We start from the raw sequence: 22,752 nt of genomic DNA on the forward strand, positions 1-22,752 counted from the left end.
AAAGGATAGAAACCCATGGAGAGGACTCCACTCTCCCACACAAAGCTCTGATAAATGTTCACTTTCTCCCTGCAGCCGCCGGTCCACTTACACGGCCACAAATGTTAGCATGGTTTTTACCTGCAGATTACCATTAGTTCTGCAGGAAAAAATCCTATTTTTTTTCTGACAGGTTCTTTTGAAAAGGAATCCATCAGCTGTTTTTTTTTCTATGTAATCTGAGAGCAGCATGGTGTAGGGGCAGAGACCCTGATTCCAGTGATGTGTCATTTGGTTTACTGGGTGCAGCAGTTGTGATACAATCACAGTTTTCTCTGCTGCAGATCTAGCAAAGCTCTGAATGCTGAGCCCTGTATAACCCCGCCCTTTCTGTGTGCACTGTATATTGACAGTTACTAATCAATAGTAGAGGTGGGGTTGGATTAGGAGGCATGAGACACCTATTCCTTTAATGATAATCTCCTGCTGATAAAACACTGATTATATTGAAACAGCAAAACACAGCCTAGTAAGTGACACATTGCTGGAATCAGGGTCTCAGCCTCTATATCATGCTCCTCTCAAATTACATAGCAAAAACCTGCTGACAGATTCCCTTTAACATCTGCACCTTCTATCCTTCCTATAGAAGTCGCAAAACCAGAAGAATTCTATATGGATATGCTTCATCTCCTAGTCACACAAGGTGAGTACAGATATACAGATGCCCCCGTTCTCCTCCTCTTCTCAGCTGTCACTTTTGTCTATGACATTGCTATAGACAGACCCCTGTCCCTTCCTTCAGTAACGGTATACACGGGTAAGAGATCTCTAATCAGGTTTTGGAGACAAACTAGAGGCTGCGGCAAAATACCGTACATATCTGTAAACTACACCAATCCAACGCGGCCAGTTCACCAGAAAATCACGCTACTGATACCCAACACGGATGGGCACAGATGTCATCACGGAAGTCGCAGGCCCTAGTAAGTGCCAGAGGCGCCATGCAAAGCGGTAGTTGAAGTAAAGACCGGACTGAACACCGAACAGGGCAGGGAGAAGCAAATTGCTCATTTCTTCCTTTTGACTGATGGTGGGCCCGCCGCCCCTCCTGGGCCCGCCATCCCTCCTGGGCCCGCCACCCCTCCTGGGCCCGCCACCCCTCCTGGGCCCACCGCCCCTCCTGGGCCCACCGCCCCTCCTGGGTCCGCCACTCTTCCTGGGCCCACCGCTCCTCATGGGCCTGCTGGTCCTCCTGGGCCCACCGCTCCTCATGGGCCTGCTGGTCCTCCTGGGCCTGCCATCCCTCCTGGGCCCGCCACCCCTCCTGAGCCCACCACGTCTCCTGGGCCCGTTGCTCCTCCTGGGCCCGCCTCTCCTCCCGGGCCTGCCGCTCCTCCGAGGCCCGCCACCCCTCCTTCGCCCGCCATCCCTCCTGGGCCCGCTGCCCCTTCTGGGCCCACCACTTCTAGCCCCGCCACCTGTCCTGGGCCCGCCGCTTCTCCTGGGCCTGCCACTCCTCCGAGGCCCACCGCCCCTCCTGGGCCCGCCATAGCTCCTGGGCCCGCCACCCCTCTTGGACCCGCCACCCCTCCTGGGCCCGCCGCCCCTCCTGCTTTTATTGCCACTTTTGTAAAGTTTGAATCAGTCATTTTTTTTTTATGAAAAAATAACTGGTGCAAAACTGTTAATAATCCCCCCACAGGACGTCTTACTTCTAAGTAGTCAGGACACGAGCTGATGGCTTCTAGATGGAATGAATGGAAGAAGAGCGATATGGAGTGGTTCTCCGGCGCTCGCAGGATGACCTCACACTCCAGCCTGGTCGGGTAGCTCCCCGGCCAGTTGGGACTTCTTAGGTAACCAAATGACTGGTTGTATTCCCGACTGCAGTCTGTGAAGACAAGAAGGGTCCAATATTCTCCAAAATATCCACTTTGTGTAACAATCGATTACTGGTCCATGATACACTAGAAAATGGCGAAAATCTGATCAAAAAATGAATGACGCTTACTTGAGATTTGATATGTGAAGCTCAGCCCATTGCCGGCCGTGAATTCCTGCGACTTAAAGGTTACAACAACCGTGCGGCCGGAGGAATAAAACTCCGGGACTTCAGATGCGTCAGTGCCGCAATATCTGCGGAGCTGTCCGAGGTCTCCCTGCGGGCGAGGAAAGCACACAGGACATGATGACTATCTGGATCCACACACTGCTTTACTCCGCAGATTCTTAGCAAAGAATATAATGGTGCGACCTGGGAATACTGCCTTAAAGGAAACTTGTCACGTTAAACGTGGTGTTCGACCATCAATGTTATAGAGCAAAAGGAGAGGAGCACATGGCTCTACTATATGCTGGGGATTTTGACTATAACTGGTAATTAATTCTTTTGAATCTGAATTTTCTATCATTAGGAGTCCAATGGTCGGTCCTAGTCACTAATGACATCAATCACTGATTAGGACCGCCCACTGGACTCCTAATGATAGAGCAGGGACTTCACTGAATAAAATACAAGATAAGTTAAGTCTTGTCCTATAAATATATATATATATTAACCCTTCGGTTTCTATTGGCTTCTTATGAGACGCCTGCTTATTCTAGAGGCCAATCACATTTGCGACTTACCACCGGCGAGTCCTTAACCTCCAGGTAGTTATTGGAGCAGTGTAGCCCAGGCTGGAGGTGGAAGGACTGAATCGTGACCTTCACATTCTCGTTCTCCGGGGAGTCAATCGTCCACATACAGCTTGTGAATGGTGGGTAGGAATTCGGATAATTTGGTGATGTTGCAGTCGTTACGGAAGATGTTGCATTGTAGATCCCTCCACATATTACTGTAGTGATGAAAATTGCCATCAGGACACTTTCTCTTTGTACCCGTCACACCGTCGGTACAGTATATTACTATGTTACCTCTGTTATATTCTGATATGTCTTACAAGTCTCCTCCATCCTTTAGGTAATGGGATGATCACAACAACAGAATAGATCACTGTTTCTTAACACATGCCCTCTGCTTTTATAGTTTCCAAGAAAACTTGACATTGAAAGGAATCTGTCAGCACAACATGACTGTTCAAACCAAGCTCAGGCGCTTGGTGCACCCCTGGTGTGGCCGAGCGCTTCCATGCAGCATTCCATCTACTTCTTTTCCTTCTATCTACACCTCTCCTCTACTTTGATTGACAGCTCTGGTTTTGTAGAGCCAGCAGAAGGCAGTAGGTGGGAAGATCGTTCGGCCACTGCAATGGTGCACCGAGCCCCTGTGTTTGGTAAGAACAGTCATTTTGTGCTGACATGTCAACAGCGCTGCAGCCAATAACTGACTTCAGCGGCTCTGGTGAGATGACGGCACAAGCCGCTGAACTGATTGGCTGCAGCCCTGTGACGTCATTGCTGCAGACAGTAATGGACACCAGCAGCAGCGTTAAAGGAAAGCACTGGACTTGGAGAGTGAAGCGCAGTTGTGGTGATAGACCCCTGCTACAATCCCCACCGATTTTCTGAACAGGGCTCTGAAATGCCCTGTTAGAATGGAGCCATTAATGAAACCGATTATATGATTATAACGTCTCACTGTAGAATCCTCATTCACTAGAATAATACTCACTATCGGTCATGATATATGTAGCATTGAAGCCGGACAGTTGCACGGTCATGTCACTGACGAACCAAACTGTGAGAGCGTTGGTGCTGGAGACGAACTGTGCTGGGACATCAGAGCCGCAAAATGTTCCCTGTAAATTGCTATTAGTGCTGCTGCCATCAAATATCTGAAACAAGAGACATAATCATGGGGACCAGTCATCTCAATATACAGCAGGTAAACCATTGTTATTGCTCATGAAAGTGCACCAGCCATGTTGAGTATGATGTCCAATCTGCCGACAGGAAGGTCTAGAGCAGGACAATATATATATATATATATATATACAGTGCTGTGAAAAAGTGATTGTTCCCCCCCATCCTGCTAAAAACATAAATTAACACTGGTTTATCACATCTTTGGGAAGCTGAGTTGAAATTCCCTAGTCACACCCAGTGTTAATTACTGCCACACCCATTCTCAATCAAGAAATCACTTAAATAGGACCTGCCTGACAAAGGTGAAGTACACCAAAATCTCAAAAGTTAGACATCATGCCGCTATCCAAAGAAATTCTGGAACAAATGAGAAACAAAGTGATTGAGATCTGTCAGTCTGGAAAAGGTTATAAAGCCATTCCTAAAGCTTTGGGAATCCATAAAATCACAGTGAGAGCCATTATCCACAAATGGCGAAAACATGGAACAGTGGTAAACCGACCAAAAATTACTCTCAAGAACGTACGACGACTCATCAAAGAGGTCAGAAAAGACCCCAGAACAAGATACAAAGAACTGCAGTTAAGGTCAATGTTCATAACCCCACCATAAGAAAGGGACTGGGCAAAAATGGCTGAGTAATAAGAACAGAAATGCTTGTCTCAGTTTTGCCAGAAAAAATCTTGATAATCCCCAAGAGTTTTGTTAGAATACTCTGTGGACCGATGAGACTAAAGTTGAACTTTTGGAAGGTGTATGTTCGATTAGATCTGGTGTAGAAGTAACACAGCATTTCAGGAAACAAACATCATACCAACAGTAAAATATGGTGGTGGTAGTGTGATGGTCTGGGGCTGTTTTGTGGCTTCAGGACCTGGAAGACTTGCTGTGGTAAATGGAGCCATGAATTCTATCTACCAAAAAATCCTGAAGGAGAATATCCGACCATCTGTTTGTGATGTCAAGCTGAAGCGCACTTGGGTTATGCAGCAGGATAATGATCCAAAACACACAAGCAAGTCCACCTCTGACTGGCCTAAGTGTCAGGTCGGCGCCATTCTACTTTTTTTTTTTTTTTTTTAGGAATATCAGGATAACATGAAACAAATTAATTATATACACATTACATATGCGATCATGCTACAACAACCACAAGACGTATTTAATCAACCAAGTTATCATTTTAATCAGTATAACAGTGCAGAGCTGACACTGTAGGTTACTGTGCACAATCCTGCTGACAGGTTCCCTTTAAGACTTTGGAGTGGCCTAATCATAGTCCTGACCTTAATCCGATTGAGCTGCTGTGGCGTGACCTTATAAAGGCGGTTCATGCTCAAAAACCCTCCAATGTGGCTGAATTAAAACGATTCTGCAAAGATGAGTGGGCCAAAATTCCTCCAGAGGTTGTAAAGGACTGATTACCAGTTATTACAAATGCTTGATTGCAGTTATTGCTGCTAAGGGCGGCCCACCTTGTTGTTAGGTTTAGGGGGCAATCGCTTTTTCACACAGGGCCCTGTAGGTTTGGCTTTCTTTTTCCCTTAATAAATACCTTAATTCAAAAACTACATTTTGTGATTACTTGTGTTATCTTTGTCTAATATTTGATGATCTGAAACATTTAAGTGTGACAAACATGCAAAAGAATAGGAAATCAGGAAGGGGGCAAACACTTTTTCACACAACTGTAGGTTTGTGGGAAACGATTTTGATGATTGATTTAAATTTTTCCTTATCTGGGCTTAGGAGTCCAGTGGGCGGTCCTGGTCAGTCATTGACAGCTCATCTGTATGATGGCACACTGAGTTCCTAAACCCAGATAAGCAGAGATTTAAGTCTATGCCGCACATTTTGATTTACAATATGCTACTTATAAATAGGACAGCCATCCCATCGATCATTATCAACTCCATAAATAATGAACAAATCTTGAACGGCACCGCTCCATACATGTGTAATGGTTGTTCTTAGTTCTTATTGATGTGAACAGTAGCTGAGCGGCAATACCTGGAAACAACCAGTACACAGTGTTTGGATCTGTGCTGTTCCGGATCCATCCACTACTTACATCCGGTAGCTCCTGGAGCCAAAAACAGCTGATCAGTGGGGTTGCCGGGTGTCGGATTCCCACCTATCTGATATTGATGACCTATCATCAGGATAGGAGAAAATTATAAGATACTTGAGACTCCAAAATGTGTAGTGGAATTTTTATTACATAATCCAAACAACAAGGCAGTGACGTTTCGTCCATAAGACGTGGTCCTTCGTCAAGCACAGATTACTAGGCAATTAAGTTTGCCAGCTCCGCAGCGCTGTCGACTGAGGACATCTCCACGTTACTGCTGCAATCCATGTTTGATGAAGACCCATTTCTTAAAGAGGAAACGTCACTGACTTATTGCTTGGATTACCTAATAAAAATTCCGCTACATATTTTGGAGTGCCAAGTATCGTATAATTTCCTCATATATGTAGGGTGAAACCCTTCTTGAGCACCCATATCTTTTACTTCAAGAGCTGTGTATATCACGAGGTTACCGCAACAGTGTGGAGCCAGAAGACCGCAACATCTGATTGCTCCTACTCCAGCGCTGACAAGAAGCACTTAATTTTAAATGTGTTTATTCCTTCTGGCAGCCCAGGGGTTAATCGGCCATGTTGGAAATCCCTGTGCTCACAGCTGAGCTCGGTTAGCCACTCCTTTCCCCTTTACAATCTGGGCTCTGTTACTAATCCTTGTCAGAGCTAGCATTTGCTGCATGGCTAACGGAGAGAGGAGTTCGTATGAGAAGGAGAGTTGGAGGAGTTATTAGTGACTTGTTTGGTTTGTATGCATGGTAATTCCTTATTCTTCTCTGTTTAGGGTTATCCCCCTACCTTCACACCCCTGTGCATTCCTCTGTTACATGTGAGTGAATATTTGTATGCCTGGAGTTTGTGTTGTGCTTGTTTGTGTGCCTTTTTTTGTCGAGTTCTGCGGTGCACAGTAGTGCTCCTCTTCCCTGGGTGGGGAAGAGAACAGACGGAGGGCTCACTCAGGAGATAAGGCAAGGGTTGAGGCCCCGGCATCTTCACCATCTGAAGTATCCTGGGGAGCAGGGCGAGCTTGGGCGCCCCCTAGTGTTAGGGACAGGTAAGGAGCCCCTGGTCCTGGGTCACCCGACAGCTGTGTCATGACAGTGTATCTATTCCACTATCCCCAGGTTAGTTCATCAGTACCTTAATCATGAAAGATCCCTTTAAATGCTGCCATATTCTGCATCAGTGTATATAGAATGTCTCTCTGAATTTATCATCGGAAGTAAAGTAAAATGCTTATGGGCTCAGGAAAACTTCTTAAAGGAATATTCCCATCTCCAAGATGCTTTCCCAAAATGTAGCAGGCGTACTAATAATATTATTAGCAAATACTTCCAATTAGAAATGTAGTATAGTTCTTCTGATTCGCTATGTCTCTTTTCTCATGTGCAGGCATTGCTGGACCTAAGGTATCCATGGTTGTGGCCACTAGCAACTAACTGCCACTATATCAGTGGTCGTAACCATGGATACCTAAGGTCCTGCGATGCCTGCACACGAGGAAAGAGGCACAGTGAATCAGAAAAACTATACTACATTTCTAATTGAAGGTATTTGCTAATATTAATATTATTACGCCTACTACATATTGGGATTGGATCTTGGAGATGGGAATACCCCTTTTTAAGTCCCACAACCTTTCACGAAGCCCCATGACCAGAAAAGTTAGTTTAGTTCTGGATGTTCTGTATCTAGGACTTTCTTAGGTCAGAACTAACATTACACAATGTCTTCTGTTCTTACTTTGACAAAATCATATCTGCACGTTCTCGAGACCTGAGCCTCCAAAAAGAATGAGCTGAACGTCAGGGTTATCTGCTTGTTAACGGGGGCGACAATGTTCCAGACGCAGTGCAGGGCGTTGTCATATTTCCCATCGCCGTCCGAGTCCGGAGAGCCAAATCGTCCGGTGGCATTAGTCAGGTATCCTCCACATCCTTGTCCAGGTCCTGAGGAAACCAAAGACACATTGAAATTCTTATAATAATAATTAATGAAAAAAAGAATCTGCGATCGATCGATCATAGCATAGAAGTGACTTCAGGCGGATCCTAAAAAGTTTTGTGAAAGTAAATACTTCCTGACAGGTCACTTTTCATTTATGTGCCATTGCATTGTCCACCCCTACTTCTAAGAGCCACAACTATTTTTATTTATGCCATTTTGAGGTTCACTTTTTTTCTATTTGCTTGGGTAGGAGACGTGTGAATTCATAACTTTCTGATGCCTGAAGGATAATTGAATAAAGAAAAAAAAAAAGTTTAGATTCCCATGAAAAATTATCTATACTAAACTGTAATTCGCAAAATAAAATCCTGTAACCCAACTACATACCCCTGTGGGGTAATTATTGCATTCGTCCAGCAGGGGGCACTGCAATGCAACAAAACATCCAAACTACTCCACTATAGGGCATTGTTGTGCAGAGGTGATTGGCAGCAGCCGGGACAAGACCATCAGATTTCCTAGAGAATGATAGATAAAACGTGCATGTAAGTTTTGTTTTTTTAAGGGGGTCCACTACAAAAATGCCTGTAAAATCGCTCAAAAAACTCATTAAAGACTCCTATTTAAATTCTGTTGTAAAACTACTGCTTATAAGTTCAGTCTTTTCAGTGTTTTTATGCTTCGCCCAGTGGAAAAAAAGAAAAGTGCCCCTCATTTCTCTGAAGGGTCTACTAATGGATTCCTCTCCAAACAAATCAACGTCCAATCAAAAGAGCTGTGAAAAAAAAACCTCTTCCAAAACCGCTTCAAGGAACTAAAAACTCTTCCAAAGACTGGTCATAAATATCATATGATGGGAAAAACCATTTAAGGTTCGGACAATATACACCAGGAGTGTCAAACTGCATTCCTCGAGGGCTGCAAACAGGTCATGTTTTCAGGATTTCCTTGTACTGCACAGGTGCTAATTTAATCACCTACACAAATAATGAGTTGGTGATTAAATTATCACCTGTGCAGTACAAGGAAATCCTGAAAACATGACCGGTTTGCAGCCCTCGAGGAATGCAGTTTGACACCGCTGATATATGGATCGCCCCCAGACACAGGGCCACGCGTTCTCGGTACCGGGCCTCTCTGGTTCGGTTCTGGAGCTGTCACGGTGGCTAGACCCGGTCCGCGACCCTGCTAAGTGGCGTCCAATAAAGGTGGTACAGTCTGTCAGGGATTCGTGACGCCACCTGTGGTGTTCGGTCAGGGTGACCGACGCTGCTGTGGGGTCCGCTGGGGTGATGGAATGGCAGCTGGATGGTATAACTTCCCACAGGTGAAGTATATCCCCAGGGCTTCCCAGTAAGGTGGATGGTGTGAGGTGCAGGCAATAACGAGGACACAAGGTTGCAGTCTCTTTACTGAAGACTTCAGGATCCTCAATCCAGAGCACGCTTAACAGGGCTGTCTGAGACCGGCTGGTCCGATGGGCACTTGCAGAATTCCCTTTGCAGGTGGAAATCGTTCCCTACCAATAGCGCCTGTGTGTTGTAGTCCTACCCTGCTGAACATTCGGTATAGTCCTCACAACTGCTGTTCTCGGTCGTTCGTTCTTTAGGTATGTTATGGCTAGGATGCACCCGTATGACGGGAAGGCCTGGAGGTCTTCCGGGACCCTAGAGTCGCCCCTCTCCCACTGTTGCCCCCTATGTCTTCATTGGTGTTTAGGTGAGACAGCCAACCTATAATTAACTGTCCTGCAGAGTTTGAAGTAAGGCATAGAGTCAGTTACTCCCTTGGTGTTCCGGCCACCGGCTACGCGCCTCAGTAGGATGTTGCCTCGGTCTCACGGCACGACTCCTACTGGCTCTCCTTTGTGCTTGATCTCGTTTCTCACTGTCTCACAATATCCTTCACTTCGTGTCTCTTTCTTAGGATACCGCCGCGGGGTGTGCAGGCGCGGTTCCGTAACGTTCTGTTCTGGTGTTCTGGTCGCTAGGTGCCTGCCAGTTTCCCACGCCTGACAGGGACCCCCCTGTGTCTTCTCCCTGCAACACCCCCTGCCACGGGATGTTGCCTGAATCCAACCCAGTCAGCTTCTAACTAACTTTCTATCCAACCCCTAGTTTTACCAGTGTGAGGAGGGGCCCAATAAATAATGCCTTTTGCTCCCCCTAGTGGCCGGAGTGTGAAGTGTAATGTGTGCTGGTGATACCTGGTCAGTGGAATTCCTTCAGTGCCATCAGACGTACCATCACTCCCCTTAGCGGCAGAGTGTCATACTGCAACGACCAGATCTCTGGGGCGCTGCATATACACTGTACAGGAAATCTTCATCTTTGCAGAGACCCCCTGCTTGTGTATGTAAAGTATGGGAGACCCTTGTCCTTATAATCGATTTGGGACTGTTGTGCTGTTCTGAATTTCAGAAATGTATAAACTAATATAAACTGAACTCCCAGAAACCCGGTGACATTGTGAACATTGCTGCAAGGTGGCAGTACCTCTATGGGCAACTATGGCGCAATGGTCCTGTGTTGGGAGATTGCTGTCCAAACCTTGCAAATCTATATTGTACCTTGGGCAGATATAGGACCTGATGACCTGCCTCTTGGATAGCTGAATCCTAAAGAGTGAGCACCATTGTCTAAGGCCATATTGGAAAGGAGTGGAGGACACAGAAGGGGCCATGAGGTCTAGTGGTGCCCAAACCACCTGTGTGTCGTAGGAAATAATTGACTACGTACCTAATGTCTGTCTATAGGATGCTCTCCAGCCACCGCCACCATCATGAAGATCGGTGAAAAACACCAGGAATAGGTTATTGCTTAAGCTTCTTACAACTGGAGGTAGAACTTTCCCGCAGAACTTGCCGAGATGTGTGCCGTAGACGTTCGACCCATCGTAGACCGAAACATAGTCATATGAACAGGAACTTGACTCCTGCACATCAAACTCATTGAATCTGTGAACGAGCATAATAAGACCTATAATATACAGACATGTAAGGTTAGAGGAGTCCTCGTACAATCTAAAACCCCACAATAGTGCCTACACTACACACCTCCACCAAGTTCCTCTACTGTCGGCCTCCTTGGATCCTCGATGCCGCAGTGTTACAGTCACAGACACGACACCAGCTCCGTGGCCAGGACCATTCTGCCACCACGGTCGGAGATTATGGATGACACTTCATAGTATCATGATCATAACACTGGAGAGATCGGGATCCACCGAGGTCGATGGCGGAGGAACTGGGCAGAATCTTAAAGGATCTGGTTTTGTGAAAAATTTTGTAAAAAAATCTTATCCTACTTCAGTTCAATGATCTTGTCTTCTTCTACGGTGATGAGATAGGAGCAGTTCATGTCGTTGTGGTAGTTAGTGATCGAGTGCATCGGGCTCCGTAACACGCCAAAAGTTCTGTTATATGTTCCTCCGCAAGCTGAAGCACAGTAATAATGGGCACTTTATAGGTAAGGATCAACAAAGACCAGAAAAGAGAAAGAACACAGGAAAACAAAAATAACAGATACAGTATATTAAAAAAAAAAAAATGAAAATAAAATAATTTAAAAAATAAATAAATATAAAATAAGCATAGAGTTGATCATAAAAGAGCACATTTTATGTATGGAAGTGGTATAGCGGTGTGGGTGCTTGTCTCCTTGAGAAATCTAATGTAGAGGCTATATGTAAAACAGGCCAAGAGTGCACCGGGGGCGTGTCACCGTGGTACAAGTGACATTGGCACGCCCCCTGTGCACTCCCACCTGATTTGCATATGGTTTTTACACAAGATTATTCATGACTGGCACATCAAATCTCTACAACCGCCTTCCCAGCCATACCACTACATCCATATGTAAAAACACGTTAACAAGTTCTCTTTGATGGTATCAGTCTCAGGACCGAAAAAAGTGATGCTGGTTAGTCATACACTGACTGGAGTTACTCACGGTACATTCTGTAGGTCGCCATAAATCCGTGCATGGTTACGTTAGAGTTTGTATAGAAATTAATGGACATTGTTCCTCTGCTGCTGACCGGTGGAGGCAGGGTGTCTCCGCACAGCGTCGCCAAGGCGCTTCCAGAAGTGGACGTTCCTCTGAATATTTTCACTCCGTCCCTATCACAGGATGTACTGTCTGTTAAGAAGAGATGACACAGTTACAGGGTTATTCCAATCTTCTGGAGCACACGGCTCCCCCGCCTCCTGCTTGCTGTGAGAACGGGCACCTCTGCCTGAGTGAGCGTCATTGCGTTGCTGGCAGGATTTGCATTGCACAAGCACTGGAGCTGGCCAGGATCGAGATTTAACAATGTTCTTTGGCGATCCTGGCCAGCCTCAGGGCAGATCTTACAGAGATTACACATGTTCGGCCACCTCCTGGCCAAACAAGTAGACCTCTGTATGGGAGTGTTGGCTGAGATGGCTGCCAGCCAAACGATCAGATGAAGCACCATTCGGCCAATCTTGTGTATGACTGTTTTGCACTGGTATATACACCACTATGGGGCTCTATACTGGCGCAGTTTAGCACTGTGTGATCACTTCCGCTATGTAGACAAATATGTCTATATGCCTACAAAATATGTAATTTTTGGGCACTTTATGACACCATATGGGCATTATAAGGCTTTATGTCTTTTTTTTTTTAAACTCTTTTTATTGAAAGATTCCACAAAATAATATAACAGGAATATGACATTGCAGTGTAAAATCAGAGTAATCCATCATATCATCACCCACAATATCAATAATAAAATCATACTTTCAATGACAAAACAAACAAGTAAAATAAAACATTAAACATAACATAGTCTCAGCAGCATTGCACCATCAACCAAGAAGTTCTGTATTAAGGTTCTGATTATGTAATATTTCAGGTTATAATAAGCAAATATTCCCGAGTCCACATAGAGCATCACATTCATGCACTGAAAAAAAAGCCTTAGGGATTATATCTCGCGGTTGAGGAAATCACAGCACTAGGGGCTAGGTGGGTTAAGGGTGAGTCACGCCACCTTTCCCAAATTCTATGAAATTTCTGGGGACAGCCTCTGTTCCTGTATAATAGGCTTTATGTATTTTAATTTGATATTTAGCATTAAATAGGGAATAGCTTAAATGGGTTGTCCATGTTTTTCAAGAAAAGTCTGCAGTCACTTTATGTTGTCATGTAGTATACAATATGCACACTTCTGGCCACATTCCAACTAGATGCGTGTGGCCTCGCACTATATAGTACTTCTAGCCACATTACAACTAGATGGCCTCTCTCCTTATAACACTTCTGGCTATATTCCAACTAGATGTGTGCGGCCTCGCTCAATATAACACTTCTGGTCACATTCCAACTAGACATGTGCGGCCTCGCTCAATATAACACTTCTGGCCACATTCCAACTAGATGTGTGCGGCCTCACTCTATATCAGTGCTCCCCAACTCCGGTCCTCAAGAGCCACCAACAGGTCACGTATTCTGGATTTCGTTATTACTGCACAGGTGATGGAATACTTGCCTTTCCAGGTAATGCAGTGATCACCTGTGTGATACTAAGGAAATCCTGAAAACATGACCTGTTGGTGGCTCTTGAGGACTGGAGTTGGGGAACACTGCTCTATATGATACTTCTGGCCACATGCCAACTAGATGTGTCCTGCCTTGCTCAATATAATACTTCTGGTCACTTTCCAAAAAGATGTGTGCTGCCTCGCTCTATATGATACTTCTGGCCACATGCCAACTAGATGTGCGCGGCCTCGCTCTATATGAGACTTCGCTCAATATAGGTGAATTGCGCTTTGCTGCTGTGAGGTGGCTGCGTGTTAAATATCTCTTCTGATCCTAGGTGCTGTCCTCACTCTTTGCTCTACTGCATTTATTATTTTCAGCTCTGCTGATCCACGTGCCGTCCTGTATATTCAGATCTACTGGTCCTCGTTGTTTCACATGCTGTCCATTTGTCCAGTTCTGCTGCATCAATGTCTCCAGTTCTTGCTGTAGCCAGATGTTATACACCAGGGGCAATAGGGTCAGATGTTATGCAGCGGGGACAATAGGGCCAAATGTTATACACTGGGTAAAAAAGGGCCAGATATTATACACCGGGGTCAATAGGGCCAGATGTTATACACTGGGTACAAAAGGGCCAGATATTATACACCGGGGTCAATAGGGCCAGATGTTATACACTGGGTACAAAAGGGCCAGATATTATACACCGGGGTCAATAGGGCCAGATGTTATACACTGGGTACAAAAGGGCCAGATATTATACACCGGGGTCAATAGGGCCAGATGTTATACACCAGGGGCAATAGGGCCAGATGTTATACACCAGGGGCAATAGGGCCAGATGTTATACACTGGGGCAAAAGGGCCAGATATTATACACCGGGTCAATAGGACCAGATGTTATACACCAGGGGCAAAACGGCCAGATGTTATACACCAGGAGCAATAGGGCCAGATGTTATACACTAGGGGCAAAAGGGACAGATATTATACACTGGGAGCAATAGGGCCAGATGTTATACACTGGGTACAAAAGGGCCAGATATTATACACCGGGGTCAATAGGACCAGATGTTATACACCAGGAGCAATAGGGCCAGATGTTATACACCAAGAGCAATATGGCCAGATGTTATACACCAGGAGCAATAGGACCAGATGTTATACACCAGGAGCAATAGGGCTAGATGTTATACACTGGGGGCAAAAGGGACATATATTATACACTGGGAGCAATATGGCCAGATGTTATACACCAGGAGCAATAGGACCAGATGTTATACACCAGGAGCAATAGGGCCAGATGTTATACACTGGGGGCAAAAGGGACAGATATTATACACTGGGAGCAATAGGGCCAGATGTTATACACTAGGGGCAAAAGGGCCAGATATTATACACTGGGAGCAATAGGGCCAGATGTTATACACTGGGTACAAAAGGGCCAGATATTATACACCGGGGTCAATAGGACCAGATGTTATACACCAGGAGCAATAGGGCCAGATGTTATACACCAAGAGCAATATGGCCAGATGTTATACACCAGGAGCAATAGGACCAGATGTTATACACCAGGAGCAATAGGGCTAGATGTTATACACTGGGGGCAAAAGGGACATATATTATACACTGGGAGCAATATGGCCAGATGTTATACACCAGGAGCAATAGGACCAGATGTTATACACCAGGAGCAATAGGGCCAGATGTTATACACTGGGGGCAAAAGGGACAGATATTATACACTGGGAGCAATATGGCCAGATGTTATACACCAGGAGCAATAGGACCAGATGTTATACACCAGGAGCAATAGGGCCAGATGTTATACACTGGGGGCAAAAGGGACAGATATTATACACTGGGAGCAATAGAGCCAGATGTTATACACTAGGGGCAAAAGGGCCAGATATTATACACCAGGGGCAAAAGGGCCAGATGTTATATACTGGGGGCAATAGGCCCAGATGATAAACACCAAGGGGTGAGGGGCCAAATTTATACTTCGGGACAATGGAGCTGAATGAAAACCTGAGTTTATTAATTAAGGCATGCGTCTCCATATAATGTACATACGGTGATATTTCATATTTTTATTTTGAAGCCGGAGATGGATTTGGAATACTTCTACCAACGCTACAGCTCTGTGTATAAATGCAATAAATGAGGATTTCACTAGATGTTCTCCGTGGTTTTCATGTGCAAACACTCACCCTCCACTCCGAAGGTAAGGAAAGTGAGGGCGATGAACATGCCGTCGTCAGCGTGGATGGTATAATTGCAGTTTAGATTGTTCTCGTATTTATTGGGATAATTCAAAGAAACAATCCGACCGCTCAACTTTGTGAAGTTTGCACCGCACCCTGCAAAAGAAAATCATTAATATCACAAGGAATTGGACGTCTCTGTACAAAAAAGGATCGAATAAACTGATGGCAGAAAGAACTAAAATCAAGGAGGGGTCTGACTGCATGATCATTGGGGGTAACATAGGTCAGAGTCCCACCAAATGGTTATTATTGGCATATTCTAATGATAGATCACTGATTTCTAGGGTAAAGCAGCCCTATAAATAGTTATTCTTTACTTTTTTTTCAGGGTGAGCAGTTTTTTAAACACAGATGGTCATGATTTCCCAACATCTTGCTGGCATGTGCTCGGCTCAGCGATGGGACTGTGTTATTATTATTCTCGTATTAGCTATTTATGACGCTCGTTTTCATGTTTCTGCTTTTCATTACCTCTGATCTCTGTGATCCTCTGACAAAAGCACACATAAAACACGCACACAAGTCAGCGTGAAGATCCAGATCTTAATATTGGCTTGAGAGAGAACTATAACATTTTGAATCAATGAGTCATAGAAAATTAACAAAGCCTACCCCTATTGTACAATACATAAAGAGATGTTTGGAGTTTGGGGTTAAAATGCTCTTCCGGCCTTGTTTATGGACCACTTGGGATTGTTACTTACTACTGTTGAAGCTGGTCATGAAGCCGTGTCCTGGCTCATCTTGTGATTGGAAGGTCAATTTTACGGTATTGCCGGGAGAAATTATAGGACTGGGCACGGTATTTCCACAGCCTGTTAACAACAGGGCCTCGTCTGACTCTTCAACACCGCTCCATGCCTGACGAAGGTCACAGAGAGAAATAAAAAGTGGTAAACTCTTTGGATCTTGGGGGTAAGATACTAAGATCTACACCAAGACTCTGACTTATTTGAAGGAAATATCTGCTTTATAAGAGACACTGAGACTGAGGAGTCCTCAATTATACACTAGAGGTTTACGTGAGTTCCTACCGACCATCGGCATAGGTGTACGCATCAAGACATATAGACATATTACCTTCTAGATAATGGCATAAGATGAAGATCGTGGACCCCAATGCAAAATCTCCTACAGGGCTTTCAATTATCATCATGGGTCCTATTGTTTACGGGACTGATGGAGATAACAGAATCTGTCAGTTCCATAGACAATGAATCGAGAAGGGGTGAGCACGCGGGACTCATGCTCCATTCAAATGGGAGACTTCGGAGTACCGCTCTTATAACAACGTATTGACTAGGTTAGTCGATGGGTGATACATCGTTATGGTCGGCCAACCCATTTAAGAAATGAATGACGGCTAAGTGCTGTATCCAAAAATATACAGACATAAAAGCTGGACGTTCACTTTAAAAAAAAATATATATGTTGAATTTAGCTCTGAATTACGGCACATAATTGATTTTTACTGACCTTCACAAAGCTTCTCTCACATTGTCCTCCGCTATTTGGAATATTGAAGTTTTCATTGAAATCCAGTTCAAAATGGCTGCTCTCTTGTGTCCGGATGGTCCATGTGCACCGGCTGTTGACGGGGAAATTTAGAGGCCAACCTGGAGATTTAATATTGCCGCTGTCTGCACTGATGTCACCACCGCATCCTGGAAATATACAGGAAAAATGAATGATGAACACTACTGAGATTGTATAGGTGGGTGACCAGGGAATATTTCTATCCACATGCCCTATTGTATGGACATCATAAAATCGGGGGTCCTCCACTTGGGATCTCGTAGAGGCTGTGGACGGCTCCTGATTTGGCGGATTTGAGCTCTTCTTATATTACAAGGGCAGCTATACATAAGAATGGTGGCCATGTAATGACTAGAAATCCATGGCTTGCCTCCTTGTCTTGACGGATGTCGGGAAATTCCGCTCTTTGGCCGTTGTGTAGACAATGGGATCTGGGGCGGTTATGTTTGCCCCATTTTGAAATCAGATGTCACCCCTTTAGGACGTGTTCTTGGTTTGCATTTCGGTTGGTAGACAGAGGCCATGTAAGGCGTTACTCACCTAGTGAGCCGGACGTCCAGTTGGCATAAAACCCTCCGCCATTCATTGAACGCTCGGCGTTGAAGATGACTAACAGCTTGTTAGATCCGGACTGCACTGTTCCCGGAGACGTGGAGCCGCAGTATTGTCCTATAACGGGTGATCCGGGTGACGCTCCGTTCACCAGTGTGACCGAATCCCAGCGGCAGACCGAATGATACTCCAGGTTGAAATTTGCAAAGGAAAGCTAGAAATGGAGACAGTGTGATATCCTTTTACATCCACACCGTGACCCGTCGACATTACACTAATATTGTCACTAGAGAAAAAAACGTGTAAGAAGATCAAGAAGAGTTTTTAAAATTTTATTTAGCTCATTTTTTTGGATGGTTATTACATTTTGTTGTATGGTTCTGACATTAGCATGACCACCAGAGCAAACAGTTATCGGTAGTTTAATCGGGATATTTAAGAACATTCCCAAAATGTTCTCAATATTATATAGGTCTATGACACCCCCCAAAAAAAAACCTCTATGGGCCTATACTGTACCCCATACGGCTCCGATGGTCTCTGGGGTATGGATTCCGTGCGCAGGATACCGACAGATTTAGGTTTAGGCCTTCACATGAATTAAGGTGGGATACAGTAGGATATCCCCTCTAGGAGTGGTCAGGCTCGGTGACTCTACACTTATTGCTCATTTAGGATTTGATCAGAACTTTTTTGGAATTTTTCAGAAAAGACTCACAGTAATTATGTCTCCTTCTGGGGCCTGCAAGAGCCAGGCACAGTGGCTAAGAGCTGGATATTCTTCAGGAAAGTTGGGGCTAGCGACCACTCCGGACGCCCCGCTCTGTACTCCGCCACAACCTTCAACAGGACAGAAACTATTGTTAGAAGGAATCGTTAGATAGAAACTGTTACCAGTTAGGCTGCCGTCACACTCGCAGTATTCGGTCAGTATTTTACATCAGTATTTGTAAGCCCAAACCAGGAGTGGGTGATAAATGCAGAAGTGGTGCATATGTTTCTATTCTACTTTTCCTCTATTTGTTCCCCTCCTGGTTTTGGCTACAAATACTGATGTAAAATACTGACCAAATACTGATAGTGTGACCGCAGCCTTAATCTGAGAGCAGCATGATGTAGGGGCAGAGACTCTGATTCCAGTGGTGGGCCACTGACTGAGCCGCTTGCTGTAGTTTCTATAAAATCTCTCTTATCAGGAGATTACCACTAGAGGACAGAACAGAGAAACTTAGGCTACTTTCACACTGGCATTTTTTGCCAGACGTCGCAATGCGTCGTTTATGGCAAAAAACGCATCCTGCAAAGTTGTTTGCAGGATGCGTTTTTGCCCCATAGATTAACATTAGCAACGCATTGCGACACTTTGCCACACGTCGCAACCGTCGTGCGACAGTTGCGCCGTGTTGTGGCGGACCGCCGGGAGCAAAAAACGTTACATGTAACGTTTTTTGCTCCTGACGGACCGCTTTTTCCGACCGCGCATGCGCGGCCGGAACTCCGCCCCCACCTCCCCGCACCTCACAATGGGGCAGCGGATGCGCCGGAGAAATGCATCCGCTGCACCCGTTGTGCAGTGCGCCAAACGCTAGCGTCGGAATCTCTGCCCGACGCATTGCGACGGGGAGATTCCGACGCTAGTGTGAAAGTAGCCTTACCCAGTGACTCTGGAGATGGAACACGACTGCCGTGCAAACTGGGAGCCTCTGATCTGCTCCCCTGCCTCCTGACTTCCTGATTGGCGGTGTGCTCCTGAACATTGACAGTTTGGACTGGCAGCATGGCTGATGCTGGAAGCAGAGGACGCTTCGCCTCTGCAGCATCAATCCAGCCAGTTTTAGATCAGCACTTACAAGCTCCACTAAATAGAGCTTGTAAGCGCTGCGCATGCTCAACCACCACTGTTAGATTACAGAGGAGGCCAGTAACCTAAACAATGAGCATTAAGCAGTAAAATCCCCCTGTTCTTGAAAACTTAGAGGACTTTTATTAACAAGTGTAATTAGCAAGTTGCTTGATTTTACCAGCACGTTGCAATTTTAACCATTAGAGGTGTTGACAGTAACGTTGCGCAGAAGTTGTCAGTTTGCGCTTGCTAGATGTTTACTTTCAAAATGGGATCTATGGATCTCATCTGGTTTTCCCTGATGGAATCTCTATATACGGATGGAAAAGTCCAGCTCACTGGGCCGGCTTCAGGGGCCATCAGCTAAAGTGTAATTATCCGTGTTCGACAACAATCCAGATATGACAGATATGATGGAATGTGACTCTTACCTGTAAAAGAATAATCAGCAGCAAATCCGCGGTCTTCCACCTCCGCGTTGCTTACAAAACGCACCCAGATTCTGGCGGCCAGAAGAGCGAGGGGAACCGGCGGCTTAGTCCGTCCGCACACTCGGGAGACGACCTCGCCCTCGGCGTGATCCCGGCGGATTTCTATGAAGTCCTTCTGGCAGTCCTGGTGCGGCTCCAGCTGCAGGGCCGTGAACTCGATGAATGTCGTGGAGTTATCGGCCTTTGGATTGTGAATTGTCCATTCGCAGTTCAGGTTCTTTGCGTAATTTGTCACCCGATCAAATCCCGGAGACGTGAAGTTTCCCCCAGGAGCGTCCATGAGTGACCCACCGCAAACTGCAAGATAAATGTGTCTGGCGTTACCCGCGAGGCTTTAGTGATATATAACCGAGCTGTATCCGCGTCTACAATGGTCAAAATGGGACAATTTATTGGGGGCTGTCCATCAGCTCCGACCTCCGTATAGCATGGTCCGAGTACGGACCGCAACAATACAAAAACTCTCGCACCCTCATAAATCCCTCCTGCCAGATTGGGTTTTATATTCTTTTGAGACTTATTAGACAAAGGGGCGTAACTTCAGTGCACCACATCGTGCCCACATTTTTGTGCAAAAAACCTTGTTTTTAAAATAAGCCATCACTGACGTGGCCAAGAGATCGACAACAAGTCTACAGATGAGCGACATTTATCATCCAGCGTTAGCCAATGTGATAAATCTGGTGCATCCGCACAATACTCCACCATCTCTAAGTCTGCCGTATTTTCTCTTATCCGAGAGAATCGGGAACGATTATACTAGTCACACTCTGCCCATACTGTGATCCGATTTTCTCAGATGAGAACAGGATGGGAAAAAAATGTCTCCATCTTCTCCATTCTGTCAGCACATGAAAATCGAACTGCACTCAGATGTCATCAGAGTGCAGTCCAATGTTTCAAAGGACTTATTGACTTGCGTAGACGAGTGCAATCCAATTATTGGCTCCATCTTGGGCAATTGGCATTGGTCAGATGTTTTGTCGGGTCGCTCTCGGATCGAGCATGAGCCCTTATTAGTTCTTTACCAGCATCTTCCAATGAAGTGAATGCAGCCTGGAATCCTCCGCTGGACACGGACCCATCTGTGATAAATGACACTTTCATGGTGTTGCCTGAAGATCTGATTGTTGTGTCTGGAGCGATGTTACCACAAAGTTTTTCCAAAAGAGGCGACTGATGGCGATAACCATTGTGCACCTGTGATCAGAAGACAGAGTAACGGCAGTATTACTGGAACTGACTGACAGCGCAATGGTGACACACGGGGGAACCAAAGGGACATAGAAGAAGCGTTGGTGTCGCCAGCACCCAAAGATCCGGGCAAGAGCGACTTTACACTGTATCAACATCAAAACAGTCTGATGATGTGTTAGATCAGGGAGACTGAACAAAGACCCCAGAAATACCCCAGACCGTCTGCATAGGACTTACAGCCACATAGTCATTAGTACAGCTCTGGTGGTCTTGCAGTTGTAGGTCGTGAATCGTCAGGGTCACACGTTTCCCCTCTGGCACTGTTATTCTCCATTCACAGACGCGATTGTGAGGGTACAGATTGGGATAATTGGGGGAATTTAATGTCCCGGTGATTCCATTAATATCCCCTCCGCACTCTGTAACATAAAGCATTATTTCTGCCATTCTAATTTCAAACAATATTTCTAAAAACATGATTGTGCGCCGCAGCCGTACATACAATAATAGTGAATGGTGGATCCTGTGTTATCTACTGTATATAGAGGTGTTATCAGTCATTGTACCGGAGGAGGAGGTGAGCTGTGACATCACCTATTGTGAATGGTGGATCCTGTGTTATCTACTGTATATAGAGGTGTTATCAGTCATTGTACAGGAGGAGGAGGTGAGCTGTGACATCACCTATTGTTAATGGTGGATCCTGTGTTATCTACTGTATATAGAGGTGTTATCAGTCATTGTACAGGAGGAGGAGGTGAGCTGTGACATCACCTATTGTGAATGGTGGATCCTGTGTTATCTACTGTATATAGAGGTGTTATCAGTCATTGTACAGGAGGAGGAGGTGAGCTGTGACATCACCTATTGTGAATGGTGGATCCTGTGTTATCTACTGTAGATAGAGGTGTTATCAGTCATTGTGCAGGAGGAGGAGGTGAGCTGTGACATCACCTATTGTGAATGGTGGATCCTGTGTTATCTACTGTAGATAGAGGTGTTATCAGTCATTGTGCAGGAGGAGGAGGTGAGCTGTGACATCACCTATTGTGAATGGTGGATCCTGTGTTATCTGCTGTATATAGAGGTGTTATCAGTCATTGTACAGGAGGAGGAGGTGAGCTGTGATATCACCTATTGTGAATGATGGATCCTGTGTTATCTGCTGTATATAGAGGTGTTTTCGATAACTGTAATCCTGTCTGTGATGATAATGAGACTGCTTGAAATTCATCTGTAATCAATAGGAAGTGTCAGTTTAGTAATTGACCTAGTGTCCAGAGAGAAAATGGCAAAATGTCCATTTTTTTTAAATTTAGGTACAAACTTGAAAAAAAATATCAAAAAGTAAAAAAATATATAACATAAAACCTGATTAAACGACAGGATATTTTCTGATGACACATTTCGTATAACGGAGTCTGCCGGTAGCTTGATGTAACAGCCGACAGCCTTCGATAGAAGAGCTGCAGAGATGTAGAACTTTACCTTTGTGTCGGGTTTTAGTAGCAGCAGGTGAAATTATA

At 45.2% G+C, this 22,752-nt stretch overlaps 1 protein-coding gene across 1 annotated transcript in view; it reads right to left on the reverse strand.

Annotated features, from left to right (window-relative positions):
• Positions 1-22,752, reverse strand: part of CUBN (cubilin) — a 256,038-nt gene that overhangs the window by 2,776 nt on the left and 230,510 nt on the right. Inside the window, exons 48-63 of the mRNA XM_069729494.1 lie at positions 21,464-21,645; positions 21,058-21,229; positions 19,970-20,326; positions 18,414-18,535; positions 17,684-17,909; positions 17,084-17,271; positions 16,312-16,468; positions 15,551-15,700; positions 11,772-11,960; positions 11,128-11,257; positions 10,560-10,777; positions 7,618-7,823; positions 3,596-3,758; positions 2,611-2,819; positions 1,994-2,141; positions 1,695-1,873 (exon numbers count right to left, since the gene is read on the reverse strand). Of these exons, the coding sequence (XP_069585595.1) occupies positions 1,695-1,873; positions 1,994-2,141; positions 2,611-2,819; positions 3,596-3,758; positions 7,618-7,823; positions 10,560-10,777; positions 11,128-11,257; positions 11,772-11,960; positions 15,551-15,700; positions 16,312-16,468; positions 17,084-17,271; positions 17,684-17,909; positions 18,414-18,535; positions 19,970-20,326; positions 21,058-21,229; positions 21,464-21,645 (2,996 nt within the window). The remainder of the gene's footprint in view (positions 1-1,694; positions 1,874-1,993; positions 2,142-2,610; positions 2,820-3,595; positions 3,759-7,617; positions 7,824-10,559; positions 10,778-11,127; positions 11,258-11,771; positions 11,961-15,550; positions 15,701-16,311; positions 16,469-17,083; positions 17,272-17,683; positions 17,910-18,413; positions 18,536-19,969; positions 20,327-21,057; positions 21,230-21,463; positions 21,646-22,752) is intronic.

The sequence above is a fragment of the Ranitomeya imitator genome, chromosome 6 (genome assembly GCF_032444005.1).
Source record: "Ranitomeya imitator isolate aRanImi1 chromosome 6, aRanImi1.pri, whole genome shotgun sequence".
In the NCBI taxonomy this organism is placed as follows: Eukaryota; Metazoa; Chordata; class Amphibia; order Anura; family Dendrobatidae; genus Ranitomeya; species Ranitomeya imitator.